The sequence below is a fragment of the Chlorocebus sabaeus genome, chromosome 15 (assembly GCF_047675955.1).
Source record: "Chlorocebus sabaeus isolate Y175 chromosome 15, mChlSab1.0.hap1, whole genome shotgun sequence".
Classification (NCBI taxonomy): domain Eukaryota; kingdom Metazoa; phylum Chordata; class Mammalia; order Primates; family Cercopithecidae; genus Chlorocebus; species Chlorocebus sabaeus.
The window spans coordinates 49,581,478-49,599,594 of NC_132918.1; the positions used below are offsets into that span (position 1 = coordinate 49,581,478).

General features: G+C 42.7%; 1 protein-coding gene across 16 annotated transcripts in view; it reads right to left on the minus strand.

The window, feature by feature from the left end:
- ZBTB38 (zinc finger and BTB domain containing 38) overlaps positions 1–18,117 on the minus strand; it is a 161,768-nt gene that overhangs the window by 26,530 nt on the left and 117,121 nt on the right. For 14 of the 16 annotated variants that reach the window (XM_038002775.2, XM_038002776.2, XM_038002780.2 and 11 more), the window contains one exon: positions 10,972–17,476. The exons of 1 other annotated variant lie outside the window; for it this stretch is intronic. In XM_038002775.2, coding sequence (XP_037858703.1) covers positions 13,886–17,476 — 3,591 coding nt within the window. In that variant the 3' untranslated portion in view covers positions 10,972–13,885. Of the gene's footprint in view, positions 1–5,237; positions 5,396–10,971; positions 17,477–18,117 lie in introns of those variants that run through there. One more of the 16 variants, XR_012095573.1, reaches the window with a different exon arrangement.

Below are 18,117 nucleotides of genomic sequence, written 5' to 3' on the forward strand. Positions count from 1 at the left end.
TGCTTCCTGTTTCCAACTTTTCCCTGTCCTCCCTTAGTTTCTACCTTTTTTCCTTCCAACATCACATTTTGCTTAAGCAACTAAAGATCCCTAAGACACGAACTTCTGTTTAGTTTGCATTTAATACACAGCAGAAGAATTCCGAAAAGTTTTACTTGAGAGCTGAGAATTTGAATTCTCTTTATTCCAACTACCAAGAACCCTCAGAATATTGTATGGCCTCTGTTCATCATATTTTCTGGTTAAATAAGAGTTAAGCAGAAAACTTTTTTCTCTTTGTTTATAGCTCTATTATAAAAATATGTCTAAAATGTAAACACAAAAGCAAAAGATTGGAAACAAATGCCAGCCAATTATTAGATGATGGGTTAAAAATTCATACAATGTCCCATGATTTGAGGGAGCCTAAACAAATTCGTACAATGGAATACTATGCAGTCACTAAAAGAATAAGACAGATCCATATGTCCCAGCATAGAAGGTTTTCCATTATCTATTGTTAAATAAATGAAATAAGGTAGAGTGGCATGTGTAGTGTGCTCTCATTTATATACAACAAGAAAAAGGAAAAAATTTGTGAGTTTAAATGCGCACACACACACACACACACATATATATATGCGCTTAGATATGCACGGGATATCTATGGAAGGACACCCAAGATCTGGTAACAGTATATACTTTTAGGGAGAAACCTGGGGGCAGAGAGGGAGGGAGACCCATTTTTCTCTGTGTACCCTTGTGCAGTATTTGAAAATTATTTTTTCTGTTTACATGTATTAGCTTTTAAAATACATACATAATACATAAGTACACACAAATGCATTATCCCTCTTTCTACTATAATTACAGAGTAGTCATTTCTCTTAATCATATGAGTTCCTGGAACTTGGGGTAGGCAGATCTTCATACATGTCCACACTGGTTGGGTCACCTATTCTTTTTTTTTTTTTTTTTTTTTTTTTGAGACGGAGTCTCGCTCTGTTGCCCAGGCTGGAGTGCAGTGGCCGGATCTCGGCTCACTGTAAGCTCCGCCTCCCGGGTTTACGCCAGTCTCCTGCCTCAGCCTCCAGAGTAGCTGGGACTACAGGCGCCCGCCACCTCGCCTGGCTAGTTTTTTGTATTTTTTTTTAGTAGAGACGGGGTTTCGTCTGCTTTCATGCATAAAAGCCATTGGGTGGCCAGGTAAAGGCAGGAAGAAGTGAAGTCTGGTGTTCCAGGAACCACACAAGGTGAGGGCAGAAGGGAAACGTGGAGGGTGTAGTCTGAGCACCAGTAGGTTGATGTCTGAGGTTGAGGAACTGCCAGTCAGTAAACTGGGGCTATCATTCCTGTGTGGATTGTCATCACTCAGAGCAGTGGAGTCCTTGGACTTGGGCCTTCACTTGCTGCATTGATTAAATGGTGAAAACAAGACCTTCTTTCCAGGTTCTTCTGAATAAAGCTGAAAGTATGTGCCTGGCTCAGTTAGTCTTAGCTGGATGCAGAGTGTTTTGTGGTCATTTTGATAAATTTTTCTTTAATGTGTCCTGAAAGGAGGCGCGTACCCTATATTGGTAGAGTTTCTGAGTGTCAGCTCTGATGTTAGATGTCCCGGATGTGGATTCAGACTCTGCTCTTGAGAGGTTATTATTAGCAATATCGCTGCTCTCTTTCGAGACTTTTTTTTTTTTTTTTTTTTTTTTTTTTTTTTTTTTTAAGAGTGCGCTTTCACCGTTTTGGAGAACTCCATCCCCTCAGCCTGGATATCTCTGTCTTGCAACTGGGGAGAACTAGTCTGAGACTGAAGCTAATGCAGAGGAAAGTAAGAGAGAAAAGGGACAGAGAGTGAGGGTTGAGAGAGATCTCATTTTGCTAGAGCCCTTGAATTCAGCTTTGCTTAAAGTCAGCTACATCCTCCCCATATCATGAACAACTGGGTTTCTATCTCTGGCAGTGGAAAAGGTCCTGACTCAGTTTCCTCATTCTTGTGTTGAGATGTAAAAAAACTCGTGCTAGAAACCAGCTTATATACCTCCCTCCCAGTCCCATCAGGTGGCCACTGATCACCTGATCCTGATTGCAGATATGGTCTGAAGGTGGAGTTGATGAATAAGAGGGTGAGGGGTTGCTTCTAAAGGAAATTCAGGTGCCTTCACCCATAAATGCAGAAAAGGACTCAGCAGGAAAACCCATAGCTTTCCTCCACACTGGGCAGGGTGTAGTGGAAGACTTGTACTCACTGTTTTTTAGGGTGGACGCTATCAAAAATTCTGAGAGGCAAATGCTTGTGTGGGCAGCTGGAAGCGATATGGTGAGCTCGGTTTCCCAGGAGGTTTTTCAGAGAAATGAGAGAAGTAGGAGTGTCTGGGAAATCACTGAAGGATTTTAGTAGGGCTCTGGAGATTGGGGCCCAAGGTTCTTCGCTCCATTTTCTCAGGCCAGACTTGCACAGCCTGGCCAGATTTCCGTGTGGCCTAGGTGTTTCCTCACCGCTCAGGAAAGACAACGTCCTCTTAGTTGTTTGAAACTGAAATTGGCCAACGAGTTCCACTTCTACCATGACTGCTGATGCTCCCTCCCTTTCTAAAGAGGCTCTTCCCTGTTAGGGTGACCCATCGTCCTCATTTGCCTGGGACTGTCTCAGTTTTAGCACTGAATGTTTTGCATCTTGGAGAGTCTTCAGTGCGAGGCGCACCAAGACAGTTGGTCATCTGGGGTGGCGAATTGGCAGACTTCATAGATGACTTGCATTTGACGGCAGCATGCTGATGCTGGGAACATCCCGGAGGAGCTCGCTGGCTGACAGCAGAGGCAGAATTGAAAACGGCTGAACCCAGAGAGCTATGGTGGGGCTTGAGGTCAAGGCAAGCAGAGGTCTGAGGCTGTCTCATACAACACTGCAAGGAAGAGGCTTTTGATGGGGCCTTTGAATTAGGTACTGAGAAATGATCACATTGGTGCATGGGGCTGGGGTAGGGATGGGAATGAACATGTCAGCATGGTCAGGAGCTTGTACACACAGACAGCGCGATGAGAAGCCAGGCATTTTGGAGAGTGGTGACAGCCGCCCCCTCAACACTCGCAAGGCGGGGAGCAAGTGTGCAGATGGAGGCGTGTATATCATGTGTCTAAATATTTAAAAGTTATAAACCAGGCTAGCAAGTTCTTAATTAAATACATTCTATTCTCCTCCCTTGACAAATATACCTTCACAGCAATCTGGAAGACCGTGTTGGAGTGCAGAATTCCTAGTTTCTGGCACTTCCTGCTGGAATGAGACAGCAGGGGAAGAGGTGGTCAGATCTTCTCCCATCCCCTCCTCCCCTCACCCTGCCCCCGCCCCCCCGCAGGCTGCTAGGGGCCTCAGGCACACATGTGGACCCTGAAACTCCATCACAAACTAGGTCCACAACCCCTGCAAACAGCTGCCCTTTGGCTGTCCCAGGGGTGTGGCACTGGCAAGGAAGCGGCCAGAGCAGGCCTTGAAAGTCTGCAGGGAATTCTCAGGTTCTGGGTACCAGAGTGCGGTCTCTGGCGATGGCGTGGACACTGGGTGGGCACATCCCTGTTGGCCCTGCAGACTCTTTGCCCCGTGCGGCTGGGCACCTCTGGAGGAGGGCCAGCACGGAACCCTGCTGCCTAGGTCTGAGAATGATACTGAGTCCTGAGCAGTTCCCCGTGGCTGGAATGTCGTCGTGTTCAGCGGGAGCAGCCGCAGAGGACGCTGATTCCTATCGTGATAAGAGACGATGAAAACGGCGGCCCTGAATTCCTACCTCTGGTCTTTAGGAAGAGGAATGTCAGAAATAACGGAGTCTGATTTGGAAAGACCTGGGACATGGCCTGATGCTCTTCCACTCACCACACTCACGCAGATGTCGAACAGGTCCAAATCAGTGTGTGGAACCTGCCTTTCTGGCCCAGAAGTTCTGAGAAGCTACACATTGAAAAGGGCCTAAGTTACCCACTGTCTCAGGTTGCTAGAATTCCAGAGAGAAACCAACCACTCCAAAGGTCAGTGGGCTTACTTCTGGCAACATCCACTACTCCTGAGATGTGACTAACCTTTTTGAAGTAGATATGTCATTTCCTTGTCCTTCCATTAGAGGGAGCAAATGTGCATAAGGTCATCGATGACCCAGACGTTTAGCAGACGAAGCTGATCTGCACTGCAGATTTTAACTCCCTGGTCCAAGCCTTAGTTTCTCCCATATATGACCCCTTTGAGTAACTGACTAAAGGTTCCAGATTTTAATTATTTATAAGGAAAAGTAACGCACACATGCCCCACCCACCCCCGCCCACCAACACTCTTATATTTTCATTCTTTCCTGATTGGAAAGATAAATGAAAGTATGAAGGCTTCCACTTGCCTTGGGTCACATGAGACCATATTTTCACCCCCAACATAATAACAGCCTTGTTTAGACAGTCCTTGACGTTTCCTAGTATTTTTAGAATTTCTTCCTTTTCACCGATCCCTGATAGATGACTCCAGGACTCTCCAGCTCTGCTATGAATAAGGCTGTGCTCGTCACACCCTGACTCTGCTGTGAGTCTGGGCTGTGCTATTGGGGCCCCAATCCCTTTTGCCTCTCCCAGCAGGCTCTGGAACTCAACTGCCTGGGATTAACTCTGTTTATCCCCATACCAGCTTGGGTAAGTAATTTAACTTCTCTGTGCTTGGTTTTCTCATTGGGAATGACCCGTCATTGTAGCTTACCTCTGAAGATGGCTGCCATCAATTCCTTCCCTCCGTATAAGTGTCTGTGACTCTCCCACTGAGGACTAGAGTACACTCCTTCACCCCCTTGAAACTGGGTGAACTGTGGCTGCTTTAATGCCAGCCTGGTTATGCCTTTAGATGACTCCAGCCTCATCACCATCTAACTGTAACTGCATGAGAGGCTCTGCCCAGCTGATCCCAGTCAAACCACAGAACCATGTGAAATAATAACAAATGGTTGTTTTAAGCCACTGTTTTGTGACACTGTGCAGCAAAAAGATAACCACACTAAACATTAATGGCAATGATGATAATGTTTCCCTCATGGGGTGATATGAGGATTCAATTAATCTTCATTAGATGCTTAGAACAGCAGCTGGCAGTACTAAGTGCCATATAGAATATGTTGACTAAAAAAAGGAATGACCTAGGTCTCTGAAAGTATTACAGTCTCAGGCTAATAAACACTCATTTTCAGGAAAGGACAGTATTTTTTATTGTTTTAGCTCTAGGTTCTTCCAAAAAATACCTTAGTCAATGTGGAATCAGTAGGATGAAAACAGTGTCTTGGAGACCAAAAGGCTCAGAGTTGGTCCTGTCTGGCCTGGGCAAACCCTTCACCCCGCTGTGCCTCAGTGTCCACAGCTTCCAAATGAAGACAGTCATCACGCCACCACAACAGGACTGCTGCGAGGGAGGAAGCAGACAGTAGTTGTGCAGAGCTTCAAAGATCATAGACTCTAACCTTATTGAGACACCTTGTTTCTGGACCCTCCATTTGTGTCATTCTATCAGACATTGAGGTCTGTACTTCTCTGGCCTCTTCCCTGCCTTAGTTTGTGATATGGACTATTATTTGACTCATCTTTCACATACAGATGCTCCCTGACTTATGATCAAGTTATGTCCCAATCAACCCACTGTAAGTAGAAAATATAATAGCAGAGGCCAGATGCAGTGGCTCACGCCTGTAATTCCGGCACTTTGGGAGGCTGAGGAGGGTGGATCACCCAAGGTCAGGGGTTCATAACCAGCCTGGCCAACATGGTGAAACCTATCTCTACTAAAAATACAAAAATTACTGGGCATGGTAGCATGTGCCTGTAATCCCAGCTACTCGGGAGGCTGAGGCAGGAGAATTGCTTGAACCTGGGAGGCGGAAGTTGCAGTGAGCCAAGATCGCATCATTGCACTCCAGCCTGGACAATAGAGTGAGACTCTATCTAAAAAAAAAAAAAAAAAAATCTACCAAATAGCTTAGCCTAGTCTACCTTAACTGTGGGTCAAGCACTTACTTTAGCCTGTAGTTGGGCAAACTCATCCAATGCAATGCCTATTTTATGATAAAGTATAGAATAGCTTATGAAATTTGTTGAATACTGTACTGAGTAAAAAATGGAATGCTTGTATGGGTACTCAAAATATGGTTTCTACTGAACCTGTATTGCTTTTGCATAATCATGAAGTCAAAAAATTGTAAGTGGAAACCTCAGAAGTCGGAGGCCATTTGTACTAGTGTTTTCTAGATTCTTCCTTCTCTATACAAGCTTCATGGGGGGGACATGTTGCACTCCTAGCTTCAACAAATCTAAAACCCAAAGACTATCCTTGATCCATCCCTATATTCCATCAGACACCAAGTCCTGCTGTTTCTGTCTCTTAAGTATCTCCCAAATCCTCCCCTTTCTCTCCATCTTCACTGCAATCACATCATCAGTTAAACTAAACTAAATTTGGCCTAAGGATGCCTTCATACTCAAGTCCGAAATGAACTGCAACCTTACTTAGTATGTAAACTAACTAAAAACCTAAACTAACAGCTGAGTCTCAGTCAGTTCAGCAGCTGAGCTTCAGTCAATCTCAGGCAGTTGACTGATTCACATAAGGCAAAACACTGAGCTGTAGCCAATGAAGCTGTCTCTGTACCTTACTTCTTCCATTTTCTTCTTGTAAATGCTGCCTGACTATGTTGTACGCTGGAGTTCTTAAAACCTATTCTGGTTCTTAGGGGTCCCCAATTCACAAATGGTTGTTTGCTCAATTAAACTCTGTTAAATTTAACTTCTTTAAAGTTTTTCCAGTTAACAAATCCAAGCCACTGTAATCTCCAGCCTGGACAACTGCAGTGGCTTCCTAACTGCTCTACTTCTGGCTGCTACTGTCTTCCAAGCCATTGTCTATATTTCAGCCACAGTGACTTTTTTGTAATACAAAACTGATTAAATATACCTCTTCTTGTCCCAACCTGCTTTAAATAATTCAATGGCTTTCTGATGCTCTTAGTATAAGATCCAAATTCTTAGCATGACCTTGAAGGCTCCACATGGTATGGCTCCTGTTCTCTAGTCTGATTTTAAATCAATTTCTCACGTACTCTGGACACCACTGGCCTCCAAAGAACTGTGTTCCCTCCACAGGCTGCCCTTGATAGCTGTTAGCTCCCAACCTAGAAACTCTCTCTCCTTTCAACTATTATTTATCTCTTAGGCCTCAGCTCAAAAGTTACTTCTTCAGGTCTAGGTCTGAAAAAAAAAAAGTTACTTCCTCAAAGACAGCCTCCCTTGAACCTCCCAACTAGGTTACGTTCCCCCATTAGATGTCCTCAGAGCACCATGCAGCTCTTCTTCATAGCATTTACTATGGTTGTAATTAATCAGCTTTTTAGCCTTTCGTGTTCCCCTCTATGCCACAGGCTCCAGGGACTATTTGTTTTGTCCATTCTTGTACTATACTCCCACCTCAAATATATTTTGAATGAATGAAATACAACTTTCAAATCCGTATCTCAAGTCAGTCTCCTCTTCTGAACTTCCAACCCAGGTATCTAGTTTGTTGGCAACACCATCCTTCTAATTGCTCAGGCCTAAACCTTGGTGTCATTTTTCATTCCTCTGTTTTTCAACCCCTGGTTGAAAAATCTATACCATTAGCAAATCTATCATATCTGTCTTCAAAATACATCCAATATCTCAGCCACACAGAGTGTACCTCAAATACATCCAATATCTCAGCCACACAGAGTGTACCTCCTAACGGAAGAACCCCCCCGCCCCGCCACCTAGGAAGTTGTCTTGTTTCTTCCTAGACTATGATCACAGAATTTCTTTTTTTTTTTTTTTTTTTGGAGACGGAGTCTTGCTCTGTCGCCCGGGCTGGAGTGCAGTGGCCGGATCTCAGCTCACTGCAAGCTCCGCCTCCCGGGTTTACGCCATTCTCCTGCCTCAGCCTCCCGAGTAGCTGGGACTACAGGCGCCCGCCACTTCGCCCGGCTAGTTTTTTTGTGTGTGTGTTTTTAGTAGAGACGGGGTTTCACCGTGTTAGCCAGGATGGTCTCGATCTCCTGACCTCGTGATCCGCCCATCTCGGCCTCCCAAAGTGCTGGGATTACAGGCTTGAGCCACCGCGCCCGGCCCACAGAATTTCTTCAGAACGAAATTGCAAAGGGAAAAAATAGAAAATCTGTAGATTAAAAGACAGGTATACCAACTAATTGTAGTATGGGACTTTAGTTGGATTCTGTTTCCAGTTGTAAAAAAAAATTATAATGATGGGACAACCAGAAATTTTAACGAATGGAACTTGATGATATTAAGGAAATGTTAATTTTTAAGGAATGGTAATGATATGGTTATATTAAAAATGTTGTTTACCTTTTCAGAGATGCGTTCTGACATATTTACAGATGAAATGGTATGATGTCTAGGATCTGCTTCAAAATAATACAGTGGAGAAGGAAAGTAGATGAGGGTTTTGATGAAACAACATTGGCTATGAATTGTTGATTGTTGAATGATGGATACACTGGGTTTTACCAAACTATTCTACCTCTGCATAGGCTTTAACATTTCCATATTACAAAATTTAAAAAGCTATCTCCAGAATGTGACCCATTTCTTACTATCTCCACTACTTCCACCCTCTTCCAAGCCACTGTCTTCTCCCACCTGTACTGCCACAGCCTCCTATCTCATCTCCCTGCCTCCACCCTTGCCCCGGCTTGTGGTCTATTCACTACAGTGCAGTAAGAGTGATCCTTGTAAGCACATCAGATCCTTCCACTCTCTGCTGAAGTCCTCCAAAGGCTTCCCATCTTGCTTGGATATTGTGTTACCTCTCTCTGAGTTCACCTCCTACTACCCAGCCCCTCCTTTGCTTGCCCACTGCCTTATGCTTTCAGGATAGAGGTTCAACTCTGGCAAAGCCAAGGCCCTGACGATGTGTCCCACGTGCCTCTCCAGGTTCATCATCCCAAACCCCAGGCTTTTGGAACAACCTACATTCCTCCGTGGCTCCTTTGTTTTAGTCGCTCCTCTCTGGACCTGACCCCTCTGGTGAAGCCCAGCTCCAGCAGTCTCTGCTCAGTATCACTTCTCTCTGCTTTGGTTCTAGGCCTCTTAAGAGCTCAGAGTTTTGTTTTATAATCATCTATTGTCTCATCAATCTCCTTCACCAGACTTAAGTTCCTCAAAGGCACAAGCTACCTCACATCTCTATAGTCCTAGTTCAGCAGTAAAAATTAAGTATATTTTGAATAAATGAATTACAATTTTACATAAGTTAGCATTATTATTTTTTGAGATGGAGTCTTGCTCTGTTGCACAGGCAGAGTGCAATGGCATGATCTCGGCTCTCTACAACCTCCACCTCCCAGGTTCAAGTGATTCTCCTGCTTCAGTCTCCCCACTCCTACCATTATAGGTACCTGCCACTACGCCCAGCTGGTTTTGTATTTTTAGTAGAGACGGGGTTTCACCACGTTGGCCAGCCCATTCTCCAACTCCCGCCTCGGCCTCCCAAAGTGCTGGGATTACAGTTGTGAGCCACCACGCCTGGCTGCATTATTACATCTTTAAAATGTCTGTTTACCAGTTTCTCTAACTGGAATAAAATACTTTTGCCTATAATTACATACAAGTCATATATTTTAAAATTATTGCAAAAGTGTTTGATTTTCCAGAAAAACATTCTAAATAGAATGTTTTAGATGTTACTAATGAAATAAAAACATAATATTTCTAACTAGTTCGTCCATTCGTTGTCTAAATTTAGAATGAATAGTTCTAAATTGCACACCCAGCCAACTTTCTTGCTCACTGACCATCTTGCTTCAAGAATTGGGTTAGGAGGTACAAACTAGGGAGGGAGCAAAGGGGGCTTCTCTCTCCAGAAGAGAAATCAATAGCTGGTCAGGATTTGGGGAGGGGGAATGGCATGGGGATGAGTTCTTGGATATGGAGGAAACCTAAGTGGAAGAGCTGTTGCTTCTCTAAAAAGAAACTCATACAGACAGATGGAAGTGGAACCAAATCAATCAGTAGGTGATGAGATAAGATGAAGAGCAGTAGGAATGAAAATATCCGAAGTGATGGAAAAGAATGTACTAACATTTTTTGTTTTATGATTTTACTTTCTCAATTGTTACAAATTCTTTCAATATTAAATGTTTTCTTTTAGATAATGAAATTAGTTTTAGCAGATAAGTTATCAAATTTTTGGTGAATCTGGTTTGGATTGCCCTTCCAATACAAAATTGATGCTACTGGCCAGTCATTGGTAGGCCTGGCAGTAATTTTCTCTGTATTGGTGATGGACTGTGCTGCCTGAGCCACCGACGTCCCCTCTCACATGGCCCACTGGGACAAACTGCAGGCATTTGCAAGATAGTTAGCTAAGTTTAGGAGTAGAGTCTATGACAATGGAACGTATTTTTTTCTTTGTGTGAAAATTACTAGCTCATAATGCCATTACAATTTTACTCCATATCCTTAAAAAAGTGCACAAATTTTACTGATTTTATAGGGCAATCTCCTGAGATATAAGGGAAGCCCAATTCAGGGGAAGCTGAACCCGACACAGCCTCCTTTAATCCCGTTCCAGGGCAGTCACTAACTGCCATCCTAAAGCTGCATTACTTTATCATGTCTCCTTTCCTCATACTCTGTTCAGTTTCTATAAATCACTTTTCTCTACAGTGTTGAGAAGGAACAAAAACATGGGCTTTGGAGTCAGGCAGACCTAGGTTAGCATCCTGGCTTTGTCTGGTTGTGAGACCTTCTCAAAGTCACTATAAAATGAGGATAATGAGGTTGAATTCTGGTGTGTGTGTGTTAATGAAATAGCCTATGTAAAGACATTGCCTAGTGCCTGGTACTCAATAAATGTAATTTGTTTCCCGCGGATGAGTGGAGCAGAATGCTTCCTGGAGAGCATTTCATTCTCTGATTTATCATTATAAGATCAGGCCTATCCAAAACACTCAATCATCAGAAGACTTCAATCTCTTTTATTCTGCTTTTTTCCTAATGTCATAATCCATTTGACTCCTAAGCATGTAAGTAGGTACCACGGAATGTAAACAAGTAAGGAAACAGAAATATACCGAATGAATAATACGTGGAAACAAAGCTGTGACTCAGATGAAATAGCTGCACGAAAGAAATAACATTAAAACATTTAAAAAGAGACTTAATATAGGAATAAGCTATTTTAATCAAGCAAAAACAAATTTATATCCATTATTTCTAAAAATAAAATTAGACTTTTCCAATCCTTAACATCTGCATTTAATAATATCTTCTAACCAAAATACAGATGCTAAAACAGCAAGTTACATTATATCTTGTACAGCATACAGTATGTTCACTGTTTACACTTACTTTAATTCTAGTTGGTCATGTACTCAATGCATACTTAAACATCACTCAATAAAATTTTCACAATTAACAAAAAAAGTGACCAGGCTGTCTTAAAACGGCTCTGCTATAAATTGTATAGAATATACAGAATTACAAAGTCAAGTATTTTTTTTATCAAAATATACACCCCTCCCTGAAACTAACACAAGCTATCAACATTTTAAATGAATACAATTATAGAAAATATTTGCAAAATTATTTTTTCATGTATAAATATTCTGCCATATTTACTTTGGTCTAGAATTATCAGCATACAAGTCCCACTTAAAAAATATCCACATGTAAGGGCTGGGAGAGAGACATCACTACAGGTAATTTTATATTTGGGGTTAACTGAAATCAAAATGACTAGAGTACACACTAATTATCTTTGATTCATATTATTAACTGATAAAACAAATTAGTGGATCATAGGATTGCTTATTCAATGTTCTAATTATCAATTCAAAAATGATTTTCATAAGCCCTTTGTGACTATCTAACAAAACCCAAATGAATAGTGTAGGGTATACATATATACAATGTATAAAATAAAGTTGAATTTGCTTGCATTTTCCCATTTTTCTCTACTTATATAATACTGTATGTAAGTGAAAGTAGATGAACAAAAGATAAATGCAGATACAATAGTGGGGTTACTTAACAGCAAGGTACTACAGTATTAAAAGGTCAACTTTAATCATGTCCTTTCCTGGGTGTTTAAATGCTTTCTTACCCACCCAAATCCATACTAAATCTTCTTCATGGAGACATCACACTTGTAGAGGGAAACCGGAGTCCTTTAAGCTACTTCTGCACAATGATAACCTTCCAATCTTTGATAACCATCCGTCAAATCCAATGAACATGAATGACTGCAGGTCAGGCTGAAACTGCATTCCGGATTCTGTTCACACCGGTGATCAAAGGGTAGAAATGTTTTCTCTCCCTCCTATTCTGGCAGTTTAAAAAAGAATCATGCATTCCAGCTTTCCAGGAACCTGGTCCACATGATAGAATATGATGTAGGGCAATTAGATTTGAGGGTAATGTTGATGGTGTGGGTCAGTGTAAAAGAACATTAAAAAAACTTCAGTGGGTTTTTAGCAAGGGGTGTAGATGTCTGCAAATATGACGACAGAGCATCTGGCTTTGTAGATATATTTCTGAGTCTCATAAGTAAACGATAGAACCATGTCACTCCACATTCTACCTTTCCATCCCCTAAAAACAAGGCTATTGTTTTAGGCAAGGAAGGCCATCACTTCTTCTTGCCCACTCAAGTCATTAATGGGTGGGGTGGAGGGTGGGGGTTCCTTTGCCCTTTTGCTTTATTATACTAGTCTGTACTTGTGGGCTGCATAATCTCCAAGAAGGCTAGTAATTACAATTACTAGGGATTAGGCAGTCACTTTCAAGTGCCTGGGAATTCACTACTGCAGTGTACCTTGCACTAAATCCCTTCAGTGGAATGGGAGATGGCAGCTTCCACTTGAACCCTTAAGTCTGTCTGGAATAGACCCCCCACATCCATGGCCTTGTGGTGGTTGGAAGACTGCAGAGAGTTTCAGAAGAATGTGACCCTCTTTCATTCTCTGAGATGAGGCCATTGCAAAGTAATATGTAGCACAGGCAATCACAGGTAAATTCTGGGAGGGTGTTCCCCCATAGATAAGGCATGACCTATGTTTTCTGTGAATTGAGTAGACCAGTTCTAAGAACAGCTCAGCCATAACTTCAAGGGAACAGCATTCCATCTAAAAGCATTCACATGCTCTGAAATCATATTCAAAATGCTTTCTACTGATTTTTACATCAGTCCTCATTATTTGCAGATCTATTGCTCCTCATAATTCTCTACAGGGGATATGGACAGTTAAAAGTTATAGTGATTTATATATGTATTTTACAAGGTTTGTGTTGCAGAAAAGTAGTTCTACATAATGTATGAATGTCCTACTTTAGGTTACTCATTATGCACATAATTTCAGTTATATTGTTTAAGTATTTCATGTGTATCCATTAATTTAAACAAATTTTAATAGTGCAGAAGCCAGATGGGAATAAAGACCGTCACACAGCTCATTACCACATAACATATTTACGAAGATGCCATCTTCATTTTCTCCAGTGACTAAAGACAGTTCAGCAGCCAGTTCATATTAGCAATTATTAGAAAGTTTCAAACTAGGCTAAAATTAAACTCCTTTTTTCACTGGTAGAAATACCACAGCTAAGAACTTCATTAACTTTCACAAGAAACTTGGGATGCTGGAGGAGTCAGCTATTATGTTTTTGTGCACTTTGCATAAAGTTAATGCTAAAACCCAAAGTAGATATTAGGATCCTTTTTCTGGAATTTTCACAAATGAGTGTTTTTTTGTTTTGTTTTTAAATTTCACTCCTTCATGACTGTTATGTGAATAAAATTAAACTAAACTTAAATCATAACAAAAAAAAACCCACCAACTATATTTTTGAAGATTTTTCTAACTCTTGCCACTCAAAGGACAACATTTTCCACACCGGTTTGTATGTTATCCTTTTGGTCATTGTCTTCTGAATCAATGAAATGTTGATTCTCCAAGGGATTTGAGTTTTCGTGGCACATGTCACCTATTTTCTCCTGCTGACTTGGGCTTTTGAATAAGTGTTTCTTTTGGTGCATTCCAAGGGCAGCAGCTGTTTTGCAAATTTTGGGGCACTGGAAGCAGGCATAGCCCTTCCCATTATGCTCCCGAATATGCCTCTGCTCATGATTCCTTTTGGTGGAGAGATACAAAAATCTCTGAAAGCAGAACTGACAGTGGTAACGCTTTTCTCCAGTATGGATTCTTTCATGGATTTTGAGGGTCTCATTCAAGGTGAACGCCTTGTTGCAATACTGACAGACAAACTCCTTCAAGCCCAGGTGGATGCGTTCGTGTTTCTGTAAGTTTCCTTGCACCGAAAAGCACCGTCCGCAGGTCTTGCACTGGTATGGCTTCTCCCCGGTGTGACATCTCATGTGCATTTTGAGTGTGGAAGGGCTCTGGAACTGCTTGGCGCAGAGCTCGCAGGTGTATGGCCGAGAAGTAAGATGTCGGTGGGGCCTTCCTTGGTTTCCAGCCCCCGCTGCTTTGTCTCCGTCACAGAGTTCACACTGCAGCTTGGGCATCTCTTTAGTTTCTTCTTCCTCAAAGGGTTTATCCTGAGGAGGCTTCCCCACAGCGCAATCCAGTTCTGCTGGGTATTTACATTTATGGCTCGGGCTCCTGTTTCCGTGCTCCTTCCTCCAGTTGACTTTCCTCATTTTTCTCAACTGTCTGGATTTCTTTTTGGGTTTGTAGTTGTAGTAAGGGCGCCACGGTTTGTCAGTGGAATCCTGGTCACTTGCGTCATCGAACACTTCACTCATCTCCATGCACTCGGATTGGCAAAGCCCGAGTGGGCTGTCTCCACTGGGTTCCGGGTCATTCCCCTGTGGCAAAGGCTCCTCCTGCATCTGATACTTGGGTCTTCTCCCTCTTTTATAAAACAATTTAGATCCTAGGATGTGCCTTTTCACAATGGCTTCGTTTCCAATTTTCACTGTTATTTGGCAAAGGGGTGCAACATTACTATTTGTGGAGGTTCCCGGCAGAGCAGGTTTTGCAATGTAGGTTTCAATTTTACTGGTTTCTTCAGTAATATTTGTGGTTTTGCTCAATGATCCTCCAGGATCGGCAACGTACTTTGACTCCTCCGGTATTTCTCCCCTGGTATGTGATGTCGTTTTCTTTTTCTCCTTAATGCTTTTGGGTCTGCTTGCAAACTTACCCACTTTATCTGGCTCAGGCTTACTGTCATCTTTCAGGGACTGACTGACAGCTGGGTCTGAAAAGGCTCTGTGGTTGCTGCTGGTCATGGCAGCAATGGCATTGCTGTGCATGATCACCGATGAAAACTGGCTGCTGTGTACAATGACCGAGGGTGCAGAGCCACTGTAGCTGATCACAGAGGCGGCATTCTCACTTTGACTATTACTCAAAGATAAAACAGGTACATCCCCTGCCCGGAGGTCAGAACTGACAGCATTTTCAGTGGAAGAAACTGACACCTCAGCTGAATAAAAGTTATTGTCAAGATCAATTTTCAATGCCTCCTCTCCCCATTTGGTGCCCTCTGCATTTTGTACATTGGCAGAAGTGGGTATGTCCTGACATGCAGATGTTTCCAATGGGATGGCTGGACTGTTGGTCAGGGTGTTTACAGTATCTTGGAAATTCAGCGTAGGTAATTCAGAGCTGTGTGGATTCTGAACAACATAGGTACCAGGTGCAGACTCATTCATTTGACTGTTTTCTCGTGCATTTTCATAGGAAGAATTTCGGTAGCTCTTATAAGGGGCTCTTTTGCATTTCATAGGCAGTAGCCTATAAAGTTTATATGGATAGACACTAGGCTTCAAGCCTCCATTTGCTGTTTTTTTACTGATGGAAAGTCTATGATCGATGGCATGGAAAGACTTCTGATGATTTTTGAGTATATAGTAGGTCATGAAAGTTTCAAGACAGAAAATGCACTGATATCGTCTTTCTCCCGTATGCCAAATTTCATGCCTTGTCCTGTACTCAGCCAATGCAAATACTTTGTTGCAGTAATGGCAAGGATATGTTCTTCTCCAGGAGTGAACATTTGCATGTCTTCGGAGGCTAGATAAGGTCACATAACTACGTTTGCACACAACACAACTATAGAGCATTTGCCCATTAACAAATTTAACCATGTGGTCCGTGTCTGGCAAAGTACTTCCGGTACTGGAAAATTCACCAATCCTATTTTCAGATAATAAAGGTTCTGGACCTGTGAATGAACCTCCATTTTGTCCAATGGTAGGATAGTTTTCTAAAAAGCCTTGGTTTCCTCCAGGAATGGGCATGTGGCTTGACCTCATGCAGATCTGTTCATGCCGATCCAACCTGTTCAGGGTGGTGAACTGTTTGTTGCAATACTTGCACACTAAAGGCTCCTGGGTCGGCTTGTGAAGCTGCATGTGGGCACTGAGCAGAGTGCTGCTGTCAAAGGCTTTGGAACAGCAGCTACAGTTGTACACCAGAGGTGGAACCTCTGCTGCCGGCGGCCCGGGAACATCAGAAGATTGATTTTCATCTTCCCTGGAAAAATGGACATCTCCTTCATTGTTTGGAGATTTTGAACGAGCGAGAACGGCAGCTGGCTGTGGACTTCTTTCTTGATTAACCTCTAAGTTGGATACTGGAGGGGGTGGTATATTTTCTGTGGCTGAATCAGAATCCTGTGGTATGGAGAATGTCTTTGGCTTCCGACATGTTTTCGGTTTTGCTGCAAGGGCTTCGCAATTTTCTTTCCCTGTGTTACCAGGTGAACTGCCATCATGTTCACGTACAGGCTGACTTCTGTAAGCCTCAGCTACGGAAGAAACAGCGTATGAGTGCTCAGCGAGTGTGCGGACAGGCTCTGCCTCGTGGCAGACGTCCGTCCTCTCCAGGCAAAGGCTAGCTGTTCTCATGGAGTCAGAGACCTTTTTGAAACTTGCCCTCAAGTCCAGCGGGGAAAACATGTTATTACTATTTTCTGTTTCGATGATGGAAAATGCATTTGTGATCCTTGGCCCATTAGTGATGGCTGGTTCTTCATGCCTTTTTTCATGTTTTTCTTCTTTAACCACTCCCTTTTCAGTAATACAGAATACATAGGGACCCGGGGAATTTGAGAAGTTGCGATCGGTAAGGTCTTCCAAGAATGATATTCCCAGCTTTTTTCCTGCAGCTGCAAGATCAGTGACTGTTTCCTGTCTCTTGACGACGACTGTGGAACTGTAGATATAATTAAGTATTTCGGTAAACACTTCAGCTTTGAGATCGTCCAGCTCCAGGACGTGGCTGGAAATACAGATTGTATGGCTCCAAAAGATATTTTTAAAATACAGGCTTGAAGCTGCCAGAACATTGCTGTGGGCTTTAAATTTGGTATCTTCCACAATGATAGTGACATCGCATAAAATGCCCCGAATGCGCTGCTCATTTAAGATGGAGAGCACCGTGTCACTGTGAAAGTCGTCCTTGAGGTCCCTGGAAAGGGACATGACTGTCATCTGAAACAAGAGGAGAGAAATGGTCAGAGACTCTTCCACAGGTGGCTTCTTTATCTCTAGACTATTTTCCACTTCTGTGAAAAACTGTTCTTTTGTATGAAACTTCAGGTTTTTATCTCTCTGTTGATGCTCCCAAGGCTCAAGAGTCAACATTAGAAGCTAAATCTTTTTCTTGCCCCAGCCTGTTTCTCATACCATTGCTAATAGTTGTTATCATTGGAAATCCTCCCAGAACTCCTTCCCCTTTACTCCAAAGTTGGAGCTATATATACATGTCCAAATTTGGGAGGGGAGGAGGTTTTATTTTACTTTATTTTTTCTGAAATGTTAAGGGTCTCATCATCACTCAAGGCTGCTGCTTTGAACTACTAGAGCTGGGCAATTCCATGGTCCTGCCACAAGCTTCCTGCCTATTTTCAAAGTGGACTCTGATGATCCAGTCATAACCATGAAGCAGGAAAATGATTTTTTTTTTTTTGAGACAAAGTCTCACTCTGTCGCCCAGGCTGGAGTGCAGTGTCACAGTCTCTGCTCACTGTAACCTCCACTTCCCAGACTCAAGCTATTCTCTCACCTCAGCTTCCTGAGTAGCTGGGACCACAGATGCAAGCCACCACGCCTGGCTAATTTTTGTATTGTTG